General features: G+C 48.0%; 6 protein-coding genes across 16 annotated transcripts in view; 3 read left to right on the top strand and 3 right to left on the bottom strand.

The window, feature by feature from the left end:
* Positions 1 to 12,089, top strand: part of LOC117578722 — a 30,865-nt gene extending 18,776 nt beyond the window's left edge. Inside the window, exons 4-9 of one of the 5 annotated variants that reach the window (XM_034264375.1) lie at positions 693 to 761; positions 7,605 to 7,657; positions 8,470 to 8,539; positions 9,382 to 9,921; positions 9,982 to 10,770; positions 10,830 to 12,089. In XM_034264375.1, the coding sequence (XP_034120266.1) occupies positions 693 to 761; positions 7,605 to 7,657; positions 8,470 to 8,539; positions 9,382 to 9,921; positions 9,982 to 10,770; positions 10,830 to 11,069 (1,761 nt within the window). In that variant the 3' untranslated portion in view covers positions 11,070 to 12,089. The remainder of the gene's footprint in view (positions 1 to 692; positions 762 to 7,604; positions 7,658 to 8,469; positions 8,540 to 9,381; positions 9,922 to 9,981; positions 10,771 to 10,829) is intronic. The other 4 variants (XM_034264374.1, XM_034264377.1, XM_034264378.1 and 1 more) reach the window with 4 other exon arrangements.
* On the bottom strand, positions 12,020 to 13,711 carry LOC117578723 (proto-oncogene serine/threonine-protein kinase mos). The gene is made up of 4 exons (XM_034264380.1): positions 13,589 to 13,711; positions 13,381 to 13,529; positions 13,109 to 13,322; positions 12,020 to 13,051 (listed from the first exon to the last, which is right to left on the bottom strand). Exons 1-4 carry the CDS (start codon positions 13,699 to 13,701, stop codon positions 12,217 to 12,219), a joined length of 1,311 nt encoding a protein of 436 aa, XP_034120271.1. The 5' UTR covers positions 13,702 to 13,711; the 3' UTR covers positions 12,020 to 12,216.
* Positions 13,712 to 13,756: 45 nt separating this feature from the next.
* Positions 13,757 to 16,763, bottom strand: LOC117578724 (tafazzin homolog). Of its 4 annotated transcripts, none has more exons than XM_034264382.1 (5): positions 16,464 to 16,763; positions 15,003 to 15,342; positions 14,548 to 14,784; positions 14,095 to 14,483; positions 13,757 to 14,029 (listed from the first exon to the last, which is right to left on the bottom strand). In XM_034264382.1, exons 1-5 carry the CDS (start codon positions 16,614 to 16,616, stop codon positions 13,985 to 13,987), a joined length of 1,164 nt encoding a protein of 387 aa, XP_034120273.1. In that variant the 5' UTR covers positions 16,617 to 16,763; the 3' UTR covers positions 13,757 to 13,984. The 4 variants fall into 4 exon arrangements, with proteins under 4 accessions (XP_034120273.1, XP_034120275.1, XP_034120272.1 ...); XM_034264384.1 differs by lacking the exon at positions 16,464 to 16,763 and adding an exon at positions 15,813 to 16,008; XM_034264381.1 differs by lacking the exon at positions 16,464 to 16,763 and adding an exon at positions 15,467 to 15,617.
* Positions 16,764 to 16,892: 129 nt separating this feature from the next.
* On the top strand, positions 16,893 to 17,714 carry LOC117578725 (39S ribosomal protein L18, mitochondrial). The gene is made up of 2 exons (XM_034264385.1): positions 16,893 to 17,009; positions 17,091 to 17,714. Exon 2 carries the CDS (start codon positions 17,098 to 17,100, stop codon positions 17,683 to 17,685), a length of 588 nt encoding a protein of 195 aa, XP_034120276.1. The 5' UTR covers positions 16,893 to 17,009; positions 17,091 to 17,097; the 3' UTR covers positions 17,686 to 17,714.
* Positions 17,692 to 18,105, bottom strand: LOC117578727 (cytochrome b-c1 complex subunit 9). Its single transcript, XM_034264386.1, has 2 exons — positions 17,881 to 18,105; positions 17,692 to 17,812 (listed from the first exon to the last, which is right to left on the bottom strand). The coding sequence occupies exons 1-2, from the start codon at positions 18,010 to 18,012 to the stop codon at positions 17,777 to 17,779; spliced, it is 168 nt and encodes a 55-aa protein (XP_034120277.1). The 5' UTR covers positions 18,013 to 18,105; the 3' UTR covers positions 17,692 to 17,776.
* A 400-nt stretch (positions 18,106 to 18,505) lies between these two features.
* LOC117591881 lies at positions 18,506 to 21,276 on the top strand. 4 transcript variants are annotated; one of them, XM_034285259.1, is made up of 3 exons: positions 18,561 to 18,697; positions 19,879 to 20,288; positions 21,026 to 21,276. In XM_034285259.1, the coding sequence occupies exons 2-3, from the start codon at positions 19,970 to 19,972 to the stop codon at positions 21,127 to 21,129; spliced, it is 423 nt and encodes a 140-aa protein (XP_034141150.1). In that variant the 5' UTR covers positions 18,561 to 18,697; positions 19,879 to 19,969; the 3' UTR covers positions 21,130 to 21,276. The 4 variants fall into 4 exon arrangements, with proteins under 4 accessions (XP_034141152.1, XP_034141150.1, XP_034141149.1 ...); XM_034285258.1 differs by lacking the exon at positions 18,561 to 18,697 and adding an exon at positions 19,486 to 19,549; XM_034285261.1 differs by lacking the exon at positions 19,879 to 20,288 and having other exon boundaries at positions 18,506 to 18,697.
* The last annotated feature ends 135 nt before the right edge of the window (positions 21,277 to 21,411 follow it).

Genomic DNA, 21,411 nt, shown 5'->3' with positions numbered 1-21,411 from the left:
TCCATTCCATTCCATTCCTCCTCCACTGCTGCTGCTGCTGCAGTTCCAAATGGAGCCCGATTTTTGTGCCCAAAAGAGTTCAATGAATTGCTTTTTACACCTCAAATCCGCTTTTCCCAGCAATGCAATGACAAGATCGTAAATTAATTTCAATGGCCTTTCATTCCGTAGTTGCTATAATTATTTCTCATGCCTTGCTCTTAACATTCATTCGCTTCAGTGATGCCAACAAAGAAACAAGCTATAAATAAGCAATGTTCTGGCTAGAATATCGAAGAACAACTTAACATAAATCCACCCAGATACATTTCAATTTGCATTCCAAAGATTTAAATGGTTGCAGCTAAGTTTATGTATATTAAAAGCCATCAAAAACAATGCCCAAAAACACAACAAATAGTTTAGCACTCACCCACACATACCATTGGTTCATGGGACACACACACACACACACACACACACACACACATACACTGAAAATATTCACCACACACTCACCCACATTCATGTATTCACTTGCTGCACTTTGAAAAGTCATTTTCTGGGCATTCATCACAGCATTTACATACTTATGTACATAAATACATAATTACATAGTTGTGTATGTACGTAGAGCTTGGGGTTCATTCCCCTCCGCCTGTTCAGTGCGTGTGCTTCAGTTTTCGGTTTTTCTTTTTTGTTGTTCATTGCAGGATTTGTTGGAGAAGCGGATGATTGAAGTGGAAGGCGCTCTGCTGCGTTTGCAGGAGGAGTTCCATAAAGTGAGTATCAAATGCCAAAATGCCAGTTGAAGGAGACCTTCAACATTGCTCTCCGAAATCAACATTCAGTTTAATGTCTCCATGTTGGGGCTCGGGGTCCGGCTGAAGCATTTTAATTTCCTGTGCGGTCAGAGTGTGAGCGAGATCTCAGGCCCAGCAAAATAGAGGGAGCATTGGGTGGACATGGGGTTGAGGGTCATTAATCGTGTCGTTGCCATTCCAACGCTCGCTCTGTGCGGTTTATGTGGTTTTCTCTCTGCCTCTGGCTCTGGCTGTTACTCCGACTGTGGCCCAGTGGGCAATTAAAAGTTACAAGCTTGAATTACATGCATGCCAGTACGAGCCAGCGGCGAAGAACTCTCGCTTGCTGTCGACACCTTTTTGCACACTAGATCAAAACTTGGCGCAAATCTCGATCTAAACTGCCATCAAAATGGAGCCAAAGGAAAGTTTAATGGCCGGAACTTGGTCGGGCAGCATACGCACTTCCGGCTCTAGGTAATTGAATTTGACAACAAAAAAACTCCAAACCCAATAACGAGTTGAAGAAAGGCCCCGTCCGGGGTTTATGGTGTGAAAAGAAACAGCGTGTGGCCTAAGCAGCTCCCATCTATGGCTCCAGCTTCATGTTCAGTTCCAGTGCCAGTTACTCCCCCCCCCCCCCCCCACACATCTAACATCTTCTGGCCAATGATTTCCGCAACGAAATTGCCACAGGAAGCGGCAGGAAGAGACAAAACCATCGTCGAGAGGAAAAGTACATTCTGGCCCTGTCCCTGGCCCTGGCCATTGCCTGATTTTCCATTCTTTTGGCAGGCGTCCCAACTTGGTTTGAGAATTTACGAGTATGGCAATGGCACTTCCCCGCGGCACACCCTCCCCCTCTCTTAGACTCCTCCTTATCAACGTTGCAGACACACAGGCGGAGGTTTCGCTGGTGTGTGGTGTGGCCCCCATGCATGGGAATCCGATTACTCGAGGCGTATGCGGATATTTTTTCCCTTTTCTGGATACATGAGCTACCGCTGCCACTGCTGCTCCCCAGCCTCCTGTGTGGCAATATTTCTGCACTTTATCTGTCTGTAAATAACGATTAACTATGCTATGCTGCTGCCCCAGCCACCACTCAGCTGTGTGGACCCATTGCCACTGTCCTTTGGTTTCACTTAGTCAGATTCCCCTGCCCCCGCTCCGAGTGTGTGTGTGTGTGTGTGTGTGTGTTCTTTATTGTTATTGGCAAATAGAGGGACAGAGAGAGGCAGAAGGAAAGACCAGAGACCATTGACAAGTCGAGCTACCAAAAGTGTGAATGTTGCAGAATTGGCCAAGACGAAGCAGAAACCCGTGAAGTAGAATTAGCACATCAGGCAGCAGAAAACAGAAAGCAGGAAGCAGCCTCAGCAGCAGCTTGTTGGCCATGTGGCAGGCAATAAATGGCACGATTCAATGAATATCCATCTTGTGATTCGGCATGCCCCTCCCCATCATCATCATCATCATCATCATCATCATCCTCATCTGTTTCTAATTTGAGGGATAGGCCATCAGAGAATGGGAGCAGAACGTTTACTTTGGTAAATTATTTGCGAATCGGAAATGTAATTGATTCGCCAAAGCCCAGACAACGGAGTAGCAGCAGAAAATGACTGGGATTATTGTCATCTAATTGATGGAAAAGTTCCCACTACCATTCAAGGCGGGTGCTCCGAGTGCTTCAAGGGATTATCCGTATTGTTGCCCAGGTTATCTGAGTGTCGTTTGCAAAGTTCTCCTTTCTTTTCGTGCTCTCTCTCTCTCTCTCTGAACCCTTCTCAAATGGCTGACAGTTGCTGTTGTTGCCGTGTTGCTTTTCATTAGACTGTTGCCAATCCAATAATGATTCTTTGTGTATTCCTTACTGATCACTCACCCTACATTTTGTATCAAATGTGTAAGCAAAGGGTATCCCAAAAGCTCTGCTGTGGGTCGTTCCCTTCTCTGTTGTTCCTCTCTTGTTGCTTTTGAGTTTGTATTTGGTTACAACAGGAGGGGAGGGAGGGGAGCGGCAGTCCTCGTGTCGAGTGCTGGACATGCCACGGGCTGACACGACACTTAATCCTTTCGGCTCCTGCCACACGACAGCGAGTCCTCAAATATTTATATTTGGAGTTTTCGTATGAAATGTTGCCAAAACAGATGACAAAATGTAAACGAGTGGAATTTTTGTTTGTCTTTAATCAATGGCGATGGGCAAACGTTCATCCAAATCTGGCTTTTGCTAATGAAAGACTGATTAATGTCTCCCTAGAAGTGGACATGCCCAGGCACGCCCCTTTCACAAAAGGAAGGTTGGTGGGGGCGTTATGCATTGTCAGGTCAACAATGAAGAGCTTCTTTCACATAGAAAGCACGTGCTCAATTTTTAATTCCAACGCCAGACCAGCCAGAGCAGCCCTCATCCATCTCGCTTGCTCCCTGTCGCTGTCGCTGTCCCTGTCCCTGTCACTCCGCCCTTTGAGAAATCTGCGCTTTAATAAGCTCCATTGCATTCATCTTCGGAAGAGCAGAAGAAAGGGGAGCAAGAAAAAGTAGAGAGCAAGAAGAGCATTGAATAGAATAAAGAGAACAGGCAGAAAAACTGTCAACTGTCAACGGAGGGGGGGCGTGGACTTGGACCGTTGTCTTGAGTGGCACTTGGTCGTTTACAAGAGCTTTTCGCAAGTACCAGGAGTACGAAGAGGAGTTCCGAGTTAGAGTTGAAGGTGGTGCCCGCAGGCGTGGCAGAGAGTATCCCCCAGCATGAGCACTTTTTATTATCAACATCAACATCAGCGTGTGGCCCTCCAACCGCTGCTGGCTCTATCATCATCATCATCATCATCATCATCATCATCATCATTATTCGCGTTCGTCGTCCAACTTGAATTGCTAATAATTCTGTCGCAAACGTTTGATGGTTTACTCAGACGGAAATGAAGGCACCAATGCCGCTGCACCACCCGTGGAGCCGCTGCCTAGCCACTACACATCTCCTGCCAAAGATTGCTTGGGGGAGTCCATGTACAAAGCCCTGTATACAGCATGTTCCAATCTTTAGGGTAGGTCAGCCCTAGTGCTATATTGTGGCATATACTTATTAATGCCCATTAATTCTCTAAAAATCCACCCTTTCGCATACTACCCCAAAATGGGTTTGACCTGCAGGACCCTCGCGATGTGTTTTTTAAACCCCACGCCAATGATGATGATTCATACGCCCCCTCAAACCAGCCGAAATAAACGAAATATGAATGTGTGGAAACTACCACCACTACATATAGAGTTCCATATACACTCGCCACCTCTCTGCCCATCCCCTTTCGCACTTCCCACTCCTCGTCACGCTCTGTTGTGTACCCCTTGACAAAAAAGTGCAATGCAATTAATTTTTCGCGAAACTTTTGTTGTACGGGAAAGAGGAGTAAGCCGCACTGGAAGGCTTCACTCACACTCTTGTGTCAAGGCATTGCTGTTCTCTCTCTCACTCTCTCTCTTTCACGCCCGCACTCTGCTCAAGTGACGTTTTAGTGTTTGCATTCGAAGCAGCAGTCGAAAAAAATGCACGATTTGAATGGATCCGGATCACATCACTCATCCCCCAGGAGCAGTCCCAGGGTTGGTCGCTGTCCCTCGCACATCTGCAGAATGTTTGTTTTCTTGTTTACCCATGGAAGAGAGAGAGCAGGATGAGTTTTGGAGGGTGGGGACGACTGCCTGCCTGTCTGTCTGTCCATCTCATCCACAGCGCTATCCCCTCTTCCGTCGCGGTTCATTAAATTAAAAACGGCCAATTCGTAGTCGAATTCAAAGTAATACATCAAAAATGCTTCGAGAGATGGGAATGGCAGTGTAGAATGAGTGGATGAGAGAAAGAGAGAGAGAGAGAGAGAGCGCGAGAGTTTGAGTGAGAGTTATTCCGGTTATTTGTGCCGGCTGTTGCCGCAGGATCGGAGTGGGGGGTAGCAGACCCAAACAGCTGAGTCTGAGTCCTACTGCGGCGAATTCGTTCTCTCTCTCTCTCTCTCGCTCTCGACGTGGCCGGCGCCAGAGGTGGTTGTTTTCCTTTACTGTTATACTGTTATCCTATGCCGCTATTCGTAGCTTCAAATGGTTGCCATCCGCCGTCGCGACGTACGGTTTTTTTCTTGAAAGTTTTATTTTTTGTTCGTTGTTGTGTCGTTGGTCTTCCTGGAAATTATATCCTTCTTCTAATTTGAGTTACGCTTTGTCGCTACTTTCGTTTGCTTTTTTACCGAAAATTTATGCCGTTCCGTGGGGACAGGGCGCTGTCCGTGCCAGCGCTGGTGTCTGGTTGGACATAAAGCTACATTCCACTTTGCTGTTATTTTTACGCTTTTGTTGGTCGGTCTCGAAAGTTTGTGCTTAAATTAAACCAGCAACAAGAACAACAATCATCGGAATAATCCCATTTGGAATGATGGCACTCGAATAACGGACACGACCAGGGACGAGAATGGTAAGAATCGATTGGGGATTGCTGTGGGATGCTGTGGGATTCATGGGACATTGGGATGGGATGGCAGGATGCCTGCCGTGCACCCGCTGCTCAATCTGCATGTTAATTAATAATAAGCGTGTTCATATTTCTCTCCCATCCATCTGAGAGGAATTTCACTTTGATAAACTCCCCCCCACACGTCAGCACAAAGGATGTTGTCCAGGGTGGGTGGCTGGATGGATGGATGGGACCAGCGTTACGTCTTAGGTACGGAAGTGCGTTTGCGGGTGCAAATGGCCGTATGATGTGCAACCCTGTGTAGACCGCTTGGCTCGCTTTTTATCCCACGACATGGGTGCAACATGTTGCCGGGATTTGTTTGGTTAATTTCTGTTTTGGGTCTGGGGATTACGCTGGGGTTCACATTCACCCCCCGAATCGTTTTTGGGCCACCCTCGTTGTGGGCCTTATGCTAATTGAAATTTATGCAGAGTTTCATTTAAAACTCCAAGTATCCATGGTTTCACCTTTTTCCGTTAATTAATAAAAAATTCATGCTTGATTTTATAACTTCATCAATAAGCAGCACGGCTGTCGGCACCGTTTGTCCACTGCCTGCCCCACTCAGGTCTCCTCCAGAGCCTACTCCTCCTTCTTCCATCACTTTTATGAGCAAAATTCACAATGAATATTTATGCACGTCGCCTCTTGAATGGGAAATGCGATGTGGTATGGTGAGGGGTGGGGTGAGGACGTGGTGGGGCGATGGCTGCAGTAGCCGACAGCTGCCGACAGGCGCACCAGTTGCCCAAAATAGCGTCTTGGGTGGGGAGCAAACACAGAGAGAAAGATAGAATGAGAGAGAGACGGAGACGGAGAGGCTTAGAGAGTGGCCCAACCGTTGTGGCCTTCTAATTTTATTAACACGTTCATCATTCCCCACCATTCCACTGCCATTTCGCGTTCCCTTTGGCTGGGACAAGTGGCGCCCGAGGACGGCAATCAGTCTGGCCGGGAGCTGTGAGCCGCCTGCCGCCTGCTGTTGCCCCAAATAATGTTTTAAGGGGGCACATTTTCTTATTGGGACTCGTCGGCACATGCATGAAGGCGAATTAATAAAAATTATTGCATATATTTGTAATTCTGGGCAGCAGAAGTCAGCATGGTAGTGGGAGGTTGCTGGGGCAACTTCTTGAATGGCGTGGCGCGTGCTGCTGCGTTTTATCGCCGATCCCCAGCTCCTGCCCCAGCTCCCCGGAGTGCTTTATTACAACCCCTCCACCCAAATACAGAGCTGCAGATGAAAGCATTTTAGAAATATTTCCATAGATATTAGGGCAAACAACAAAAGAACTGCAGCAAGTCCAAGGAATGTGGGATTGGAGTTCTGTGTGCTTCTCCGGAATGGCAGGAATCTGGGTATTTCTGATGAATAATGAAATTGATTAATAGCCCTGCTCTGCCCTGCTCTTCAGACCTTCTCCCCACCCACTTCTTTGTGGCGACCCCACAGGGAAGGGAAGTCGTTGAGTCAAATACACTCTCGGCTAAGCAAACATCGAAATCCCATAGATAATGACGGTTGGAGATGCGCACGGGCTCCATTGTGTGAGAGTTTCCTGCTACAAATAAATAACACAACTGAGTGTATGGCATGGATCTGGTGTTGCTTCGTGTCACGCGCTCATCTCTGTGGTGTCTAGCTCGTGCTCCAATCTCCGTCTGGCGCTGCCGATGACACTTCAATAATAAGTATTGCGTTTTGTTTACACTTGAAACTGTAGTTGTTCTCGTTGTCATTCATTATGTTTACACTAAGCCAAGCGATTTATAACAAGTGCCCCACTACACCGCTCTTTACCCTTCCACGAGTGTGTCTCTGTGTCTGAGTACTCGGTCACGTCACACAGATGAAATCGTCGTGATGTAATTTTTTATCGATTACAGTTCACGCCAATAGTGCCCCCCAAACGAAGTCAGAGATGGAGCGGTGGCTGTGGCTGTGGCTGCAGCTCGGCTGGGGGGCAGACAGAGCCGGTTGGTTGTTGACTTGGTGATTTATGGTGCTGCATTCATCAGAATGTGTTTCTAATGCCCGTCCATGGCCAGTCGCCAGACCCTCCCCTGCTCCTTTGATCTGTCGCCTTTGTCGCTTTCCAATTTAGCTTGTAAACGGAGACTGATTGACACTGTGATACGGACAATTAAATTGTCGCTCTTAATCGTCACAAAGTGCACTAATTTATTGTGTTTAATTTCTTTTGCTTTTCATTTAATGTTTTCTTCCACATTTTCTCTTTTCATTTTGCCCCCCGCCACCGCCACTCTACACTCCACACCACACACACCAAACGTACTTCTTCCAGAGCCAATGCGGGTCGCCAACGTTCGAGAAGGAATTGCGCGAGCAAATTGAGAAGTAAGTGTCATCCAAGCTAAATTGTTAATCACGATAAGGACCGTGACTGTGGGTGTGCTAGTGTGAGAACCAGAATTAGCAGGAGAGAGAGAGAGAGAAAGAGCTGGAATTGTTCCGTTACTTCAATTCATTGCTGGAATGCTTTCCTATGCATTCCATTCCATTATACAATAAATTACTAGCACAATATTTATTTAATTTGCCCGCCAGACACCCTTTTCGCGGACATTATGCAATTTTGGTATAGTTTTTGCACTGCTTTTGGCAAAAAACTACGTAAATAATTCATACTCGTGACCAGCCACGCCTCCACCTCCTGGCCAGGACAGCGCCATTACGCACAGCAAAAGACTGGAGCCGCGGCTGGCCGGCCTGAGAGCTAACGGCACCCAAAATGCAATTTTCCAAATTGCCAGAGCAGTGCCAAGGAGGGAGTGCAAGGAGAACACGAAAAATAAGCAGAAGAACAGCGAACAGCAGGAAACACTTACTGGCGGCGAACACATCAATCACAGTGAACCCTCGCATCCGTGGCCCCAGTGTAATTACAGCTATTCAGATTTGAGCATGGCTCTGGTTCTAGGCTAGACTCTGCCTCTCTCAAAGCTCGCTCTCTCTCTCCTCTTTATGGACAACATTAACTGTTAATTTAAAACATCGCTTCAGACGCACCCACACACACAAACACACTGATTCCGTTGATTTTTAGCAATTCGCTTTCATTATTTCTATATTTGTCTTTGGCTTATTCTTTTTCGTTTTCTTTTCACTTGCGCGCATCTCCACACTACACCTCTCGCTCACACCTGCAGCATGAATCGCATTATGAAATCCAAAGAGCGCAAACAAATGCAGACATGTCGGGATCACAAGGCACTGCAGGTATGTATGGTGGGTCTCTAGGTTGGGTGGTGAGCGGGGATAGCCCTCTACACAGCATGTGGAAAATCAATTTGCACAGCGAGAGTCGAGTCGAGTAGAGTCGAGACTCCCTCTGCAGCGCCGCCGAGAGGCCGAGTCATAAATAAACGCATAAATTCATTTTTAAGAACAAAATCTCTCCCCTTGCTCCCATTCTGGCGCATACAAATTGTCTCTTATCCGTGGAGCAGGGAAATGGAAGCTGAAAATTGCTTCTGGCCTGGCCTGGCTTGGGCGCACTTTTTGCCGGAATTGATTGAACGCGCGGCTGGCATTAGGGACGCTTCATTGAGCCAGGCCAGGCCAGGGGCAGGGGTAGGGGAGGTTGAGGTAGTAGATGGGTAGATGGAGATTCCTTTCCTTTCCCTTCACGTCGTTAACTTCTGGCAATCTCATTTGCGTCTCGCTACGAAACAATCCGTTCCGAGCCTAACCCAATTTTGTAAAGCCCATCTAATGAATCCAAGGTTTCCCCCTCTCCATTCATCACACAGATTGGGGCATTGAATGGCGTGCAGTGACCTTCGGGGGGCAGTTAACAAGTTGGCTTCGATCAATAGAGATTGGAGCATTCAGTTGTTGCTGTGTCTGGCACGGGGTGGGGGTTTGTCTTGTAACTACTGCTCACTTAGCACTTTTGGATCTGACACTCCACTCTGAAAAGTTGATGAACGAGCGGTACGTCTGTGACCCTCGTCAAGAGTGCGCGGCGCCCATGCAGCTGTCATTGGGTGGCACATGGCTGAAGGTCTCCACTGTTGCAGGCACACACTTGATCCATTGTTTCCCCCCTTCTATTGCAGACGCGCTTCGCCCGCCAGGAGAGTTTGCTGCACTCCATGCAGCAGGAGAACCGATCCCTGCTCACACGCATCCGGCAGTATGAGCACTGTCTGGACGACGTGATGCGCAAGGTGGTGGACGCCATTGTGGCCGAGGACAATCTGCGCGAGGAGGTGAGCATGCTGAAGAGCCGTGTGCGGGATCTGGAGGCGCAGAACGCTGCGCTGTCCGCCAGTCCGGTGAAGGGTCGGGACGAGGGCTACTGCACGATGAGCAGTGGCCAGCCGCAGCCGTCGAACGGCCACCTGGAGGACCTGCCAGAGGAGCCCGAGCAGTGGCTGCTGCCGGCAGAGCCCTGCTCGACGGAAATGGAGGACTGGAGCATGTCGCAGGAAGAGCTGGCTGTGATGACATTCGACGACGAGCGAGAGCACCACCAGCAGCATCAACGAAGGAAACGCGACCACGACTGGCTCTGGCCCTCGAGTGACTTCATCAACTCGACCACCGTCGAGACGGACTCCGTTGGCGACGGCATTGCTCAGCTGCTGCAGCAAAAGGTGAGCGGCAGATGCTTTCTTTCCTTGGATTGGTTTCTATAAAGGAATTCTCTGTTTCAGATTGTCTACTCGGAGGATGAGGAGGTGGCCTGCACGGACTTTACCAACGACTTCTACAAGCTGGTCAACATCCGCTCCAATTCGTCGCGCAGCCTCTACTCCTACCTCGAGGGCGAGACGGACGACGAGGACGAGGACGACGACGAGGAGGCAGACTCGAGCATGTCCGAGAGCCAAGCGGCACACACGGCCCGGGCCGCAGCCAGTCCCACGCCCAGCGAGGCAGGACGCGCCCAGCTGACCAGCTGCTCCTCCAGCGAAACGGACGAAAATTCGATCAGCCACCCACCGCCGCCGCTGCCGACGGAGTCGCTTCAGGAAAAGGAGGAAGAGCCTGACTATGCGGTCATTGACGAGTGCCGGCGACGCGTCAGCGACATCGAGATCGAGGACGTGCCGCTGATTATGAGCGCCACGCCCTTGCAGCCACTCAATGAGCAGCAATGCATAGCGCAGATCATCAAGAGCGAGCTGCGACGACCGCCCCATGTGCTGGTGAAGTCCAAGTCGGTGCTGGAGGAGCAGGAGCCAAGCTGCATTCTGCGCCACAATCAGCGCCGCGAGCTGGAATCCACCGTGGTGCGCAGCGACAGCATAAGCTGTGCCCTGATGGCCAAAATCTCCAAAGAGGCAACGCCCCCGTCACCAGCAATCGTGTCCAAGCTAAAGGAGCGAATGTTGAACCGACAATTTTCCGCGCCGCCGACATCGAGCCCCTGGCGCAGGAGCAACGGCTGGAAGCGGGTGACATCCCCGGTGCAGATACCAGCGGCTGCGTCCCCAAAGAAGGTGAGTACATCTGCAGATACCAGAATGCATCCGTATCCTAATCTGCGACGTGTTTGCAGAAGCAGGCCAAGTCGACGGAGCCGCCAAAGAGTTGCCTGCCGAAGGCGGTGCCCACCAGAATTCCAACGAGCATCAATTCATCGACGTCATCTAGCTCTTCGGTGTCCTCCTCCTCGCCCTCGCCTTCGTCTCCATCGCCACAGTCGCCCCAACAGCAGCAGCCAAAACCCTCAGGACAGCAGCAGCGCAAGTCGAAAATTCCTCCGCCAGTTCCTGTGCGGCGATCCTATGCGAGCTAAGTGGCTGCGGCACCGCAGCGAAATCTCAACTGAATAATCGTCAAGCAAACAAATATTCAAAGATTTAAAAGACTAAATTGTGATATATTCAAACAAACAAAAAAACAAAAACAAAACAAAACACAGAGGAAGAGTGGGAGCGGGAGTGCCAGGAGCAGCCTGTAGCCAGCAGCCAGCAGGCAGCGGGTTTCGTATGTAAGAATTACGAGTATTTATGTATTGTATATTGTAGATTTTTGGAAAATGTTTTACTTTGTAAGCGGCGGCACTGCCAACTGTTCCCTGGAGACGCCCAGGGCTCACCCTGCTCTATGTGAAGTATTTTGTAGAGCATCGCGGTTGCAGCCCCAAGAATCGGGCTTTAAGTTGTACTAAAAATATATTACAGCATATGGACACTTTGTCGCTGGCAAAGGTCCAATCAAAACTACTACCAATACTACTATTAGATGAACTAAAACCGTAGTCTTCCGCACAAATCGAGTGTATTCGCAGTAGGCATTTGTAGTATCTGGTTATCACACTACCAAACCAACAGTTGGACATTTGCATTTAAGGGTGAAATATATATGATGTGAAATTGCAATATAAAATGCATTTAGGTACGTTATATACATACATATATATATATATATATATATACTATATACACAAGCGTATGGTTTCTAAGCGAACATAAAACGACAGCAGTAACAATAAACCTGTATATAACAGAGCGACCCCAAAAGAAGTCGATTCAAATCCCTCTTCTATACGTATGGTAGTAAGCGTTAGAACTGCTCTGCTCTGCTCCTCAGGCTGCTGCCATCGACTAATTAATATTAATAATCGCAGCAGCCCGCATCCTAAGTATAAATACGTATAGATAGATATTACACACACAATATATACATAAATACATAGAGAACAGAACGCACTATAGTACTATGCTCGGCAGGTCAGAGAAGGTATCACTTTAAGCTCGTATAAACATTATAAATGTATTTTCTTAGCGTAGCAAGTACAAAAATAAACAAAAAAGAAGTTACAAAATATAAATTATTGACCCAAAACTGTGTGTTTCCTGCCCTTAATCTAATACACGGATCCATCAATCAACAGATTGAATAGGAATAAAATTAATCTAATGGCATAAAATTCAAACAAATTACAAACGAACACAATCACGGCCACTGCCACCTAAAAGCAGGCCGGCGGGTGAGCTTCTGCTCAAGATGAGCTCCAGCTTGTTCCTCAGCAGAAAAGAGTTTGTGCGGAATTCTGGCACGCTGACCCAGCAGCTTCTGTACAGATCCGTGTAAGAGCTCTCCAGGCACGTGCTGGTGCTTGCATGTGGCGCCGGACTATCAAAATACAGAGCTAATCGGTTCTGCCTGCGCTTCTTCTTTATCTCACGGCTGCTACTACTGCATGATGTTTCGAAATTTAGATTGCGGCACGCCAGCATATTCGCCCTTCTGCAAAGGTCGCCGCCCGACATCGCCTGAGAACTGCTTTCATTCACGTACAGCCAGTTACAGCCCACGAGGGGTACTCTCTTGGGGCAGTCGACGGATAGGGCCTTCAGCTTTTCATAGTTATCTGGCCGCAGCTCGTGCTTGACCACTTGGTAAGCGATGGACTCGTTGCAGGTGAGCGTGTGATAGGGCAATCGACGCGACTGCATTTGCCACATGGTGATGGCCAAGGAGTAGATGTCCGATGCGCCTGACAGCGGGTCCGAGCGCAGGGCTTCCGGAGACATGTACCTGAGGGTGCCCCTGCCATTGTTCTGGCTCTGGCGGGCACAATACTCGCCAATTTTAATGGACGATCCAAAGTCGCACAGCTTGCAAATGTAGCTGCGCTGGTAGCTGGAATGATGACCCATGCCTGAGGGTCGTGGCCCCAGAGCTACCAAAATATTGGTTGGCTTGACGTCCAGGTGCAGCAGCTTGTTCCAATGACAGTAGCGCAGAGCAGCCACAATGTCCAACGTGATTCTGTGCGGAAAAATAGTGAAAATGTAAGTCCGTAGGAGGAGATGCAGAACCACATACAACACTCTGTGGAATAGTGGCAACGCCAGCGTCTCCAGTATCTGCTGAAGGCATTGGCCTTTTGGGCACTCCATTATGACCATTCCAAAGGCAACGGCGGACTCTGTTTTTATGAGGCGCACAATGTTCTTGTGTTCCAAGTTCAGCAGATGCGACTCATTGTGCAGCGTGGAGACAGCCTGTCCCTTGATGATCTTCACCGCAACGGAGTGATCTGTTCATAATTAAGAGCCGATCACTAAGATATATCCCCTTTATGGTATAAAACATACCGCGATAAATGGCCTTGAACACGGTACCATAGGCACCGCGGCCCAGAACCTGACACCTGGTGCGAACGGGGGGACCATCCTTGAGCAGTTCATTGCGCTTCGGCGTGGTAAGCACAAGCTCATTTTCTCGATTAGCTACTGAAAATGACCTGCATTTGCTTAATAATGAGAGATTTTAGCTTATTTTAATTAATTTCACACTGCTTACATTTTTACAGTATAACGGTGCTTTCGCTTGAGCAGCTGTGTGTGCTCGGTGTGTGTGCGCTGCCAGACTGTCGGAAAAATATGAATGGTACATGAAACTAACGCGCTAAACATCGCACATATTGGCGCCACTGTTACATATGTTTTTAAAATTTGTTTTGTTTAATCATTTAATTTTAAACTATTTATTTAATAATGCACACTGTTTCACTTAAAGAGGTCTCTTCAGCCAAGCCTAATAGCCAAAATCGAACAATGTATAAACACGTCAAATGTTAATCGTAGTCGATGGACGCGCATGTCTAGGTTTTTCCAGGCTTGTCTTCGTTTTGGGCTTAATACAATATCAATAAATAATATAAAATATGAATGCTGCTGGAACTACATTCTCAAATCTCTACTGACGCTCTCTGTGCAATTGCTCCGTCTCAGTCCGCAGGATCTGTAAGATAAATACTCTCGATTAACATTGCTCTGTGGAGGATCAAGCAAACAGTTGGAGATTACTCGAAATACGTCCTGGATTTTGTCGGTGATGAGCTTCCGTGCTGTTTGCTCGGGCACTTGATTTTTCTTTAGTTCTTTGACAAAGTCATTCAGGTCCAGGGGCTGGCCGATATTTATGGTGACCTTTTTGCGCCACTGCGGCACATAGGGTTCAACATTTGGCAGTACATCGTCCATGCCCTCGTGCCACAATGGCAGAATAATGGGCATCTTGGGGGAGTCGTAGATGATGCGGCCCACGCCCCACTTCAGTCGCAACTCCTCCTTCTCCATGTTCACCTTGCCCTCGGGAAACACGTGCACCCACTGGCCCGTCGCACACTTTTCGATGCACAGATTGATGGCCTCCTGGTAGACACCATAGCCGCGCACAACAGGAATACATTTGCCTGCACAGAAGGGATAGATCAATTAGTATAAATATTCTGTGAAGGGATCGCCTCGACGGCTTACCGAACATAAAGAATATGGAGTGGTACTTGTTGGTGAAGCAGATATCGTGGGCAGCCATCGACCAACGAATGCAACTGCTATTGCATACCTGACGCAGTGGAAGCATGCCCCACAGGCCGGGGTCATCGAAGCAGGAGTAGTGATTGGAGACGGTCAGCAGCCCCACACCCTTGGGACGCTTCGATATCAGGTCAACGAGCAGTTCCTTGTTGTATACGCGGGTTTTGTTCACGATCACTGTAAAAGGCAACCAAAAACAGAGACGAGCATCAGCAGAGATCAAAGCATCTGCATATGTAAGTTATGTAAAGGCAAACAATTAATATGGCACACGCTTGACCTTAATTGTGTGCGAACACAGCGAGGGAGACCCGCCTCTAGGCTTGGCAATTACGAGAGCGGGCAGTGATTGCCGCCGAATGTTGTACGAGGTCGGGGGTCGTGGGCATACTTACTCAGTAGAATCTTGCTGAAGATTCCGACCGCAGTGATGACAAATTGGCTGGCCAGCCACCAGACTCTTGACGGGCAGCGCATCCTTTTGAATATCCAATCGATGTTGTAGGGTATCACCACATTCGCGGGCATGTTCATCCGCGCTTCCTTGTCCGACATTGTGGGCGGCTGTGGTGGCGGCGGCTGCGGCTGCGTCTGGATTGGCTGGCTGCTCAATGCCTGCTGGCTGACGGGCATATAGGAAGTGGCCGGACGCTGTTCCGTCTGTTCCTGCTTCTGCAGTCCCGCCGTCGATCTCTCATCTGGCACTGGGCGCGTCTCTGGGGCTTGCACGTATTGCTGCAGAGTACAAAATGCATCAGAAATGTAATGTGCTTATGGCTATGGCTATGCGGAATGGGGTAACACACAAAGCCTTGTGCTAACCATGGAAACTTATTTATTTATCTTATCTCGGGCTTACGGAGTTGAAAATACTGAAATTCTTTTGTTTTCGCTTGGCTCGCCTCACACTGCTACGCATTTTGAATAATATTTCGTATTTGATTTCTATTTGATGTAAAATGTCAAACCAGAACGAGAACAAAGTCGACCCCGTACTGAACTTTGTGTGTGGACCTGAACTGTGTGTTGTGGTTGTGCCACAGGTCCCCAGCATGCGCACTGGGCAGCAGCAGCATTATCAGCACCAGTGGATGAGGGCGGGATGGGATTGACAGATAGAAAGAGCGCAAATGAAATGGCTGCATCTCATCTTGGGGCGGCACAAAGAGCGCGATAAGAAAGACGGAACACAACACAACACTCACATTGTGGAACGGAAGAACGCTCAAGGCTCAACTCATTCGGTTTGGTTTGCAATTAAAGTGTATATCTCGTGTGTGGCCTTCAGCTGCTGCAAGACATTTTGTGCGTCGTCTCAATATCGTTTCTCGCACGTATTAAAGAATTCTGCTCTGTGTATGCACAACTGCACGAGCAGCGACCAGGCGGCGGGAACTTTCAAGTTTAACTGATTTTCGTCTCTACGAAATATCTCAAGTTCAAATACGGCAAAAAGCACTGGTATAGCCCCCCAATGCAGCAAGGGTGAGAGAGCGAGATAGAGAGAGGCCCATACACCTGACACACTGATACAGAAAGAGAGAGAAAGAGAAGAGCAACAGTCAAGAGGCCGATAGTGCTCCGGCATTATCAGTTAGTAGCCAAAGTGTTGAACTAAGCACGCTTCCACACAAGATGTTCACATTGCGCACTATGCATACATACGTACTTACTATACGTGAACTTTTGAGATAAGACACGAAAGCACATACGTAAGTCGGGCATTGGCATGAGGTTTGGCTTTTGAATTGCGCGCCACTTCTTGACATTGTTGTGGTGGGTGCGGTGGAGGTGAGATTCGGCACTACCGCAATCAATACCCTGTACATCCAATAATTAATAATAGCCTCACTTACCCTCGCCGACAGAGCATAGATGCTCGGATGAAGGCCATTGGCCAGGGGCACGTCTGCGTGTATGCGTCCCCAATAAAGACTCCGCGTGGCACATGCCGCTGCACTTTGCACGTGCCTGTAGCGGCACAGATTTGCACACACCGCCATCAACATGGTGAATACTGTATGATATGTTCAGCAGACTTTTAATTCTAGCACCGGCGCGTGGTTTACATAACCGCTTGTTTTGTTTATCCGTAAGATACACTTCCGAATTTTGCACTCTTCAGTTTAGCCAGCTACGCGTCATCATCTGGCCGTCGGCAGCGCGTTCAGACCCCCATGTGCGTACTGGTGGGTAACGGAACATTACATGTGCGCATGTTCGTGAAAATTTGATTTGCTAAAAGGACGGGCCGGGATAGCTGCCAAAGCCGAAAAAAACCTAGATAAATTGGAAATTAAATAAAAACAAGGCCGAATTTTACTGCAACAGCTGTTCGATTTTTGCCGATTCGAGCATTTTATAGCACTAACTGCTGCAGTCACTATTCAACACTGACACAGGTGTGTTGCAGCGAAACTACGATTTGATTCCATAATCCACTGGAAATCTGAATAAAAACGGTGTTAAACCTACTATTTTAGAGCAAGGATGTCTCGCAGTGCCCGCCCACTTACTTCAGCACGCGTGCTGCACAAGATTAAGGCGCTGACCACGCCGCAAAGCAGTGAACAATTTGTGGTTAACCGGAATCCCAGAAATCTGGAGAGGCTGCGCATTGCCTACAAACCCAGCGGCTACCACTTGGAGAAGCCCGGTCGCTCCTACTGGCACACGCTCGAAATCAACACCAGCGGTCGCCATGTCAGCGCCGACGTGAAGCACTACGAGAACGGCACCATTCTGAGCGCCAGCACCGCCGAATGGGCCATCAAACAGCAGCTATACAAGACCAATGACACCTCGGCATTTGTGAATCTGGGGCGAGTGCTGGCCCAGCGATGCCTTCAGTCGGGCATCACCGAGATGACGTGCAATGTGGATGCAGTGGCCGGCAGCAAACTTCAGAAATTGCTGCAGACCCTCCAGGATAACGGCGTGTCATTCAAGGAGCCCACGCGATTGGTGAATAGCCAGCCATGGGATGCGTACCGACATGAAAAGCCTTGGGAGGTTTCGGAGCAATCGATTCCTGCGACCCCAGCGAAGGCAGGCGCTACCAAGTCAAAACAAAAGTGAAAATCGTTCGGTTCTAGTTTTCGTATCGTTTACAATAAACGTTCATTTTTATGCTAATTAAAACAAAGCATTGTTTTATTTACAACTGCGCTCATTCGTATTTGCTCTTGATGTCCTTCCACAGTTTCTGCAACAGGAAAAAGAGCAATTCGTTTAGTTCTAGTTGGTCTTACATAAGAGTCGAGTGCAACTTACGCCTTTGTTGATGGACTCGTACAGGGCAGTAGCGGAGACATCGATGGCGCGCTCGAAGAAGAATGTAGACGCGATGATGGCCACGGCGTAGGTGGACGTACGCTTGAACAAGGTATTGTAGATCACCTTCATTTTTGCGAGACTTCCAATTCGGATTTTATAATTCCTGGCAAAATATTACGCTTGCACGCCAAATACACAGCTGATGATGATAAGTTGTGTTCGTTAACGTCAAACATATTTTTGAGGTTCAGACGCTTATATATAGTATATGCTATCGATAGTGCGGTCTCACTGAAAACCAGATCCCGACTAGGTCTATGCTTTTCTTTGTTGACCTTATTTTGCAGACAGTTCAATAAAAGGACGTCATAAAAACTAGCCAGTCCTGTGGAAGATTGACTGGTGAACCGGATAAAATTATAGTTTTAGCACTGAAAATTCGAACTAGCTAGTAATATAAAATAGAACATCAAAATCGAGGAAAGTTGTTAAAGATCTATGGTATATTTTGAGAATGAGAAGGTGACTTTGGTATATTTTCAGAGGGAAGTGCAGAATATTTGGTCGATAGTGCGGTCTCACTGAAAACTAGCTTCGACTAGGGTTGGAAAACAAACAAATTTTGAGATAAATTTCGTGAAACAAAAAAGAGAAAGACCAGCTCAGACTCCATCTCGTAGTGCCCCCTTCCGGAAGCTATTCTAATAATAATATACAATAATGGTTGACCTAACTGACGCCGGCTCTCCGTTCCAGCAATCCATTCCCAATCTCGCCTTCTATGTACCGGCTGTTGTTGTGTTTACTCTGGCAGGTAAGTGCATCTACTTCTACCCACCCCAGCCCCATAGAATGCTCACCACTCCACTCCACCAAAAAGCGGGTCAAAAGACTTTCACCAAGCCAAGCCAAGCAAGAAACTAGAATACCCGCACGCCCATCTAAAGTCCCCGCCATGATACACAGTTGTTTTGTTTGGAATGCGTTGAGATTTGCCCTGCCCCCTTTGGCTATCGTTTGTTGTGTTCTTATCTGATGTATTTATGGTTTAGTATGATTTCTGCAGCATTTTGGCAAGTCTTACGTGTTCCCCAACTCATCCTATCTGGCCACCTATTCCGCTTTTCTTGCGTACGTAGCCAATTTGGGTTCGAGTGCGATAAGAGAGTGAGTGGCTCGAGTGATAAGAGCCCTGCCAGCCATTCGCCATTCCCATTATTGAATGGTACAGTCCAAGGAACACGTGTGGGCACCCAATGTTATCCCTGTTTTATGTTGTAGTTGCACGGTTTATCCCCTCGAATGTTGTATCCTTTAGTTCTCAATGCATGCCGTTAGGCTTGTGCGTGGGTTTGTACAGTTATACCTTTTCCCTATGTCCCGCGGTGGACTGATAAGCGTGTGCAGGAGAGGCTCTCTTATCGCTCAGCCAACTTATTTTTACCGACTTCGTTGGACTACCTTTGGAAAAATATGCTGACGATGGCGCGAATAACAGAACGAAAAGCGCAGCGAAAGGCAGAACCATATCTCCTCTCCAATAAGAATGAATTATAAGCAACTGATTACACCCGACGACGAGTGTCAATTTCTTTATATTACTTTTAAATATGATTTTTAGTGACCGCTCAGTACTCCTCAGCAGCAGAAGCAACCGCCAGCACACGTAAGCCCAAAATTGTTGCGTGTGTGTGTACTGGGAGGAATAATAATTGGATTGGACTATTATAAATCTGAATTAAATCTCCATCTATACCGAACCGAATCAAACTATCAATCGCGAGCAATGTGAATGATTCCCTTCCGTTGAGTTTGCCACGTTGCAGCTCTCTCTCTCCATTTGTGTTTGCCGTTTGCTGTGTTGTGTTTTTGCTGTTTTGTTTGCCCTAACACCTCTCCCAAAGTGTCGTAAATTTAGCATATTCCCCCCAGTAATTACACTAGAGGAAACTCAATTACTTCAAGATACTATAACCCCCCTTCAACCCCTCTCAGACGCGAACCGTTAAGGCTAGGTCCAACCTCCCACACCAGCAGCCACAGCCACAGAGACTAAGTGGGCCCAGAAGTGAATTGAACAGAGAATATGGCAGAAGATCCACTGAATCAGCAGGCATTCGCCCAGGATGTGGAGGCGGCGGCGGCAGCCGGTGGCCCTGATGGGTTCGCCGGTGCTGGGCCGGGCCATCCCGACTTCAAAATGCCCAGCGCCGAGGAAATCTGGAAGCTGGTGGAGAGCATGGATGGCATTTCGGATGCAGAGCGCGACGAGCTGCGCGAGAGCATATTCAATCCAAAGCCGCCATCGCCGGAGGACTTTATGCGCCAGTACGGACAGCCGGGCCACAGCTCACGGGAATATATGATATTCTTTGTGATGTTGGCCCTGATTCTGCTCGTCTTTGGTAAGCACAAAACCGACAGCCGACGACTGAAACAGAAACAGAAACAGAACAATCTATCGGATACGGTATCTCCAGCTCCAGCTAGACGTAGTGTTAGGTGCTGTTAGGGTGCCCTGCCAGAACACTCGCACACACACGCACACAGATATGTTTGCTTTGCTTTATAGGCGTTCGATTTTCGATAAGATAACTCAAAATCCACCACGGAACAACAAATTTACAGCAGGCAAACCATTGCGTGGGCCACGCGTTGACAGAGACAGTGTTGAATCGGTACCCATGCCGGCCAGCGGGCAAAAGTTGATTCCGTATCCCCGTGTTAGCCTTTTAGCTTGTAGTTCGCCCACAACATGAGTTCGTTTGTCGGTGAGGAGTCTTCGGCGGGCATTGTCGAGCAGCTGAAACAGTCTGTGGAGTCCATTGTGGCCAAGACGGGACCCAACAGCAAATTCGCACAGGATCTGGTTAAGAAGATCGGCGACATGCAGAACAAATTGGAGTCCCTCACCGAGGCCGATCGGCACTTGTTTCTCGCGGAAATGAAGGGCAAATTCCAGGAGACCATTGAGCGAATCGAGCAAAGACTGACTCAGCACGCACACTTTGCTCAGACATACTCTAGTTCCATTGTGGCAGCTGTGATATTTCTTCTCTTCTCAATAATTGGTCTCGACTCATCCTCGCGATTCGCCCGCTTGAACACTTGAACTAATCGAAACGCTCTCCTTCCATTGCAGCTCTCTTTGGCTACAAGCTGTACAAGTCGCTGACGGAGAAGGAGCTCAAGAAACAGGAGAAGCTGAAGACCAAGCAGCAGAAGAAGTCAAAGAAGTCGAACTGAACCACAGAAAAGACGCTGACAAACAAATAGATTCTTCCCATGACTTTCCCATCTGTTAATCAATATACGAAGAGGTCCCCCCGCTCCCTGTAAATGCAAAAAATTATCGCGTACCAGTAAACGTAATAAATTAATTATTACCACATAGTTTTATGGAGCAGTTTTAAAATGTCATCGCACGGTTCCATCACGGGTCTTGGGTCTCTGCATTAATTACCATTATAAACGCCATTAAGCCACCATCGGAATGAAAAGGAAATCATGTCGTGACCGTGTTTACCT

The sequence above is a fragment of the Drosophila guanche genome, unplaced genomic scaffold (genome assembly GCF_900245975.1).
Source record: "Drosophila guanche unplaced genomic scaffold, DGUA_6, whole genome shotgun sequence".
Taxonomy (NCBI): domain Eukaryota; kingdom Metazoa; phylum Arthropoda; class Insecta; order Diptera; family Drosophilidae; genus Drosophila; species Drosophila guanche.
This window is presented reverse-complemented; position numbering and strand designations above follow the sequence as displayed.

What these genes read in the sequence shown, in the direction of transcription:
- LOC117578727 (XM_034264386.1), bottom strand. Translation starts at nt 18,012, where the DNA reads ATGAAGGTGATCTACAATACCTTGTTCAAGCGTACGTCCACCTACGCC. An exon ending in ACGAGTCCATCAACAAAGGC is followed by an intron (nt 17,813 to 17,880) that starts GTAAGTTGCACT and finishes TTCCTGTTGCAG; the next exon opens with AAACTGTGGAAGGACATCAA.
- LOC117591881 (XM_034285259.1), top strand. Translation starts at nt 19,970, where the DNA reads ATGGCAGAAGATCCACTGAATCAGCAGGCATTCGCCCAGGATGTGGAG. An exon ending in CCTGATTCTGCTCGTCTTTG is followed by an intron (nt 20,289 to 21,025) that starts GTAAGCACAAAA and finishes CTTCCATTGCAG; the next exon opens with CTCTCTTTGGCTACAAGCTG.
- LOC117578725 (XM_034264385.1), top strand. Translation starts at nt 17,098, where the DNA reads ATGTCTCGCAGTGCCCGCCCACTTACTTCAGCACGCGTGCTGCACAAG.
- LOC117578723 (XM_034264380.1), bottom strand. Translation starts at nt 13,701, where the DNA reads ATGTTTAGCGCGTTAGTTTCATGTACCATTCATATTTTTCCGACAGTC. An exon ending in CACCGTTATACTGTAAAAAT is followed by an intron (nt 13,530 to 13,588) that starts GTAAGCAGTGTG and finishes AAGCAAATGCAG; the next exon opens with GTCATTTTCAGTAGCTAATC. An exon ending in GTTCAAGGCCATTTATCGCG is followed by an intron (nt 13,323 to 13,380) that starts GTATGTTTTATA and finishes AATTATGAACAG; the next exon opens with ATCACTCCGTTGCGGTGAAG.
- LOC117578724 (XM_034264382.1), bottom strand. Translation starts at nt 16,616, where the DNA reads ATGTTGATGGCGGTGTGTGCAAATCTGTGCCGCTACAGGCACGTGCAA. An exon ending in CTCCATATTCTTTATGTTCG is followed by an intron (nt 14,484 to 14,547) that starts GTAAGCCGTCGA and finishes CCTTCTGTGCAG; the next exon opens with GCAAATGTATTCCTGTTGTG. An exon ending in AAATCCAGGACGTATTTCGA is followed by an intron (nt 14,030 to 14,094) that starts GTAATCTCCAAC and finishes TTTATCTTACAG; the next exon opens with ATCCTGCGGACTGAGACGGA.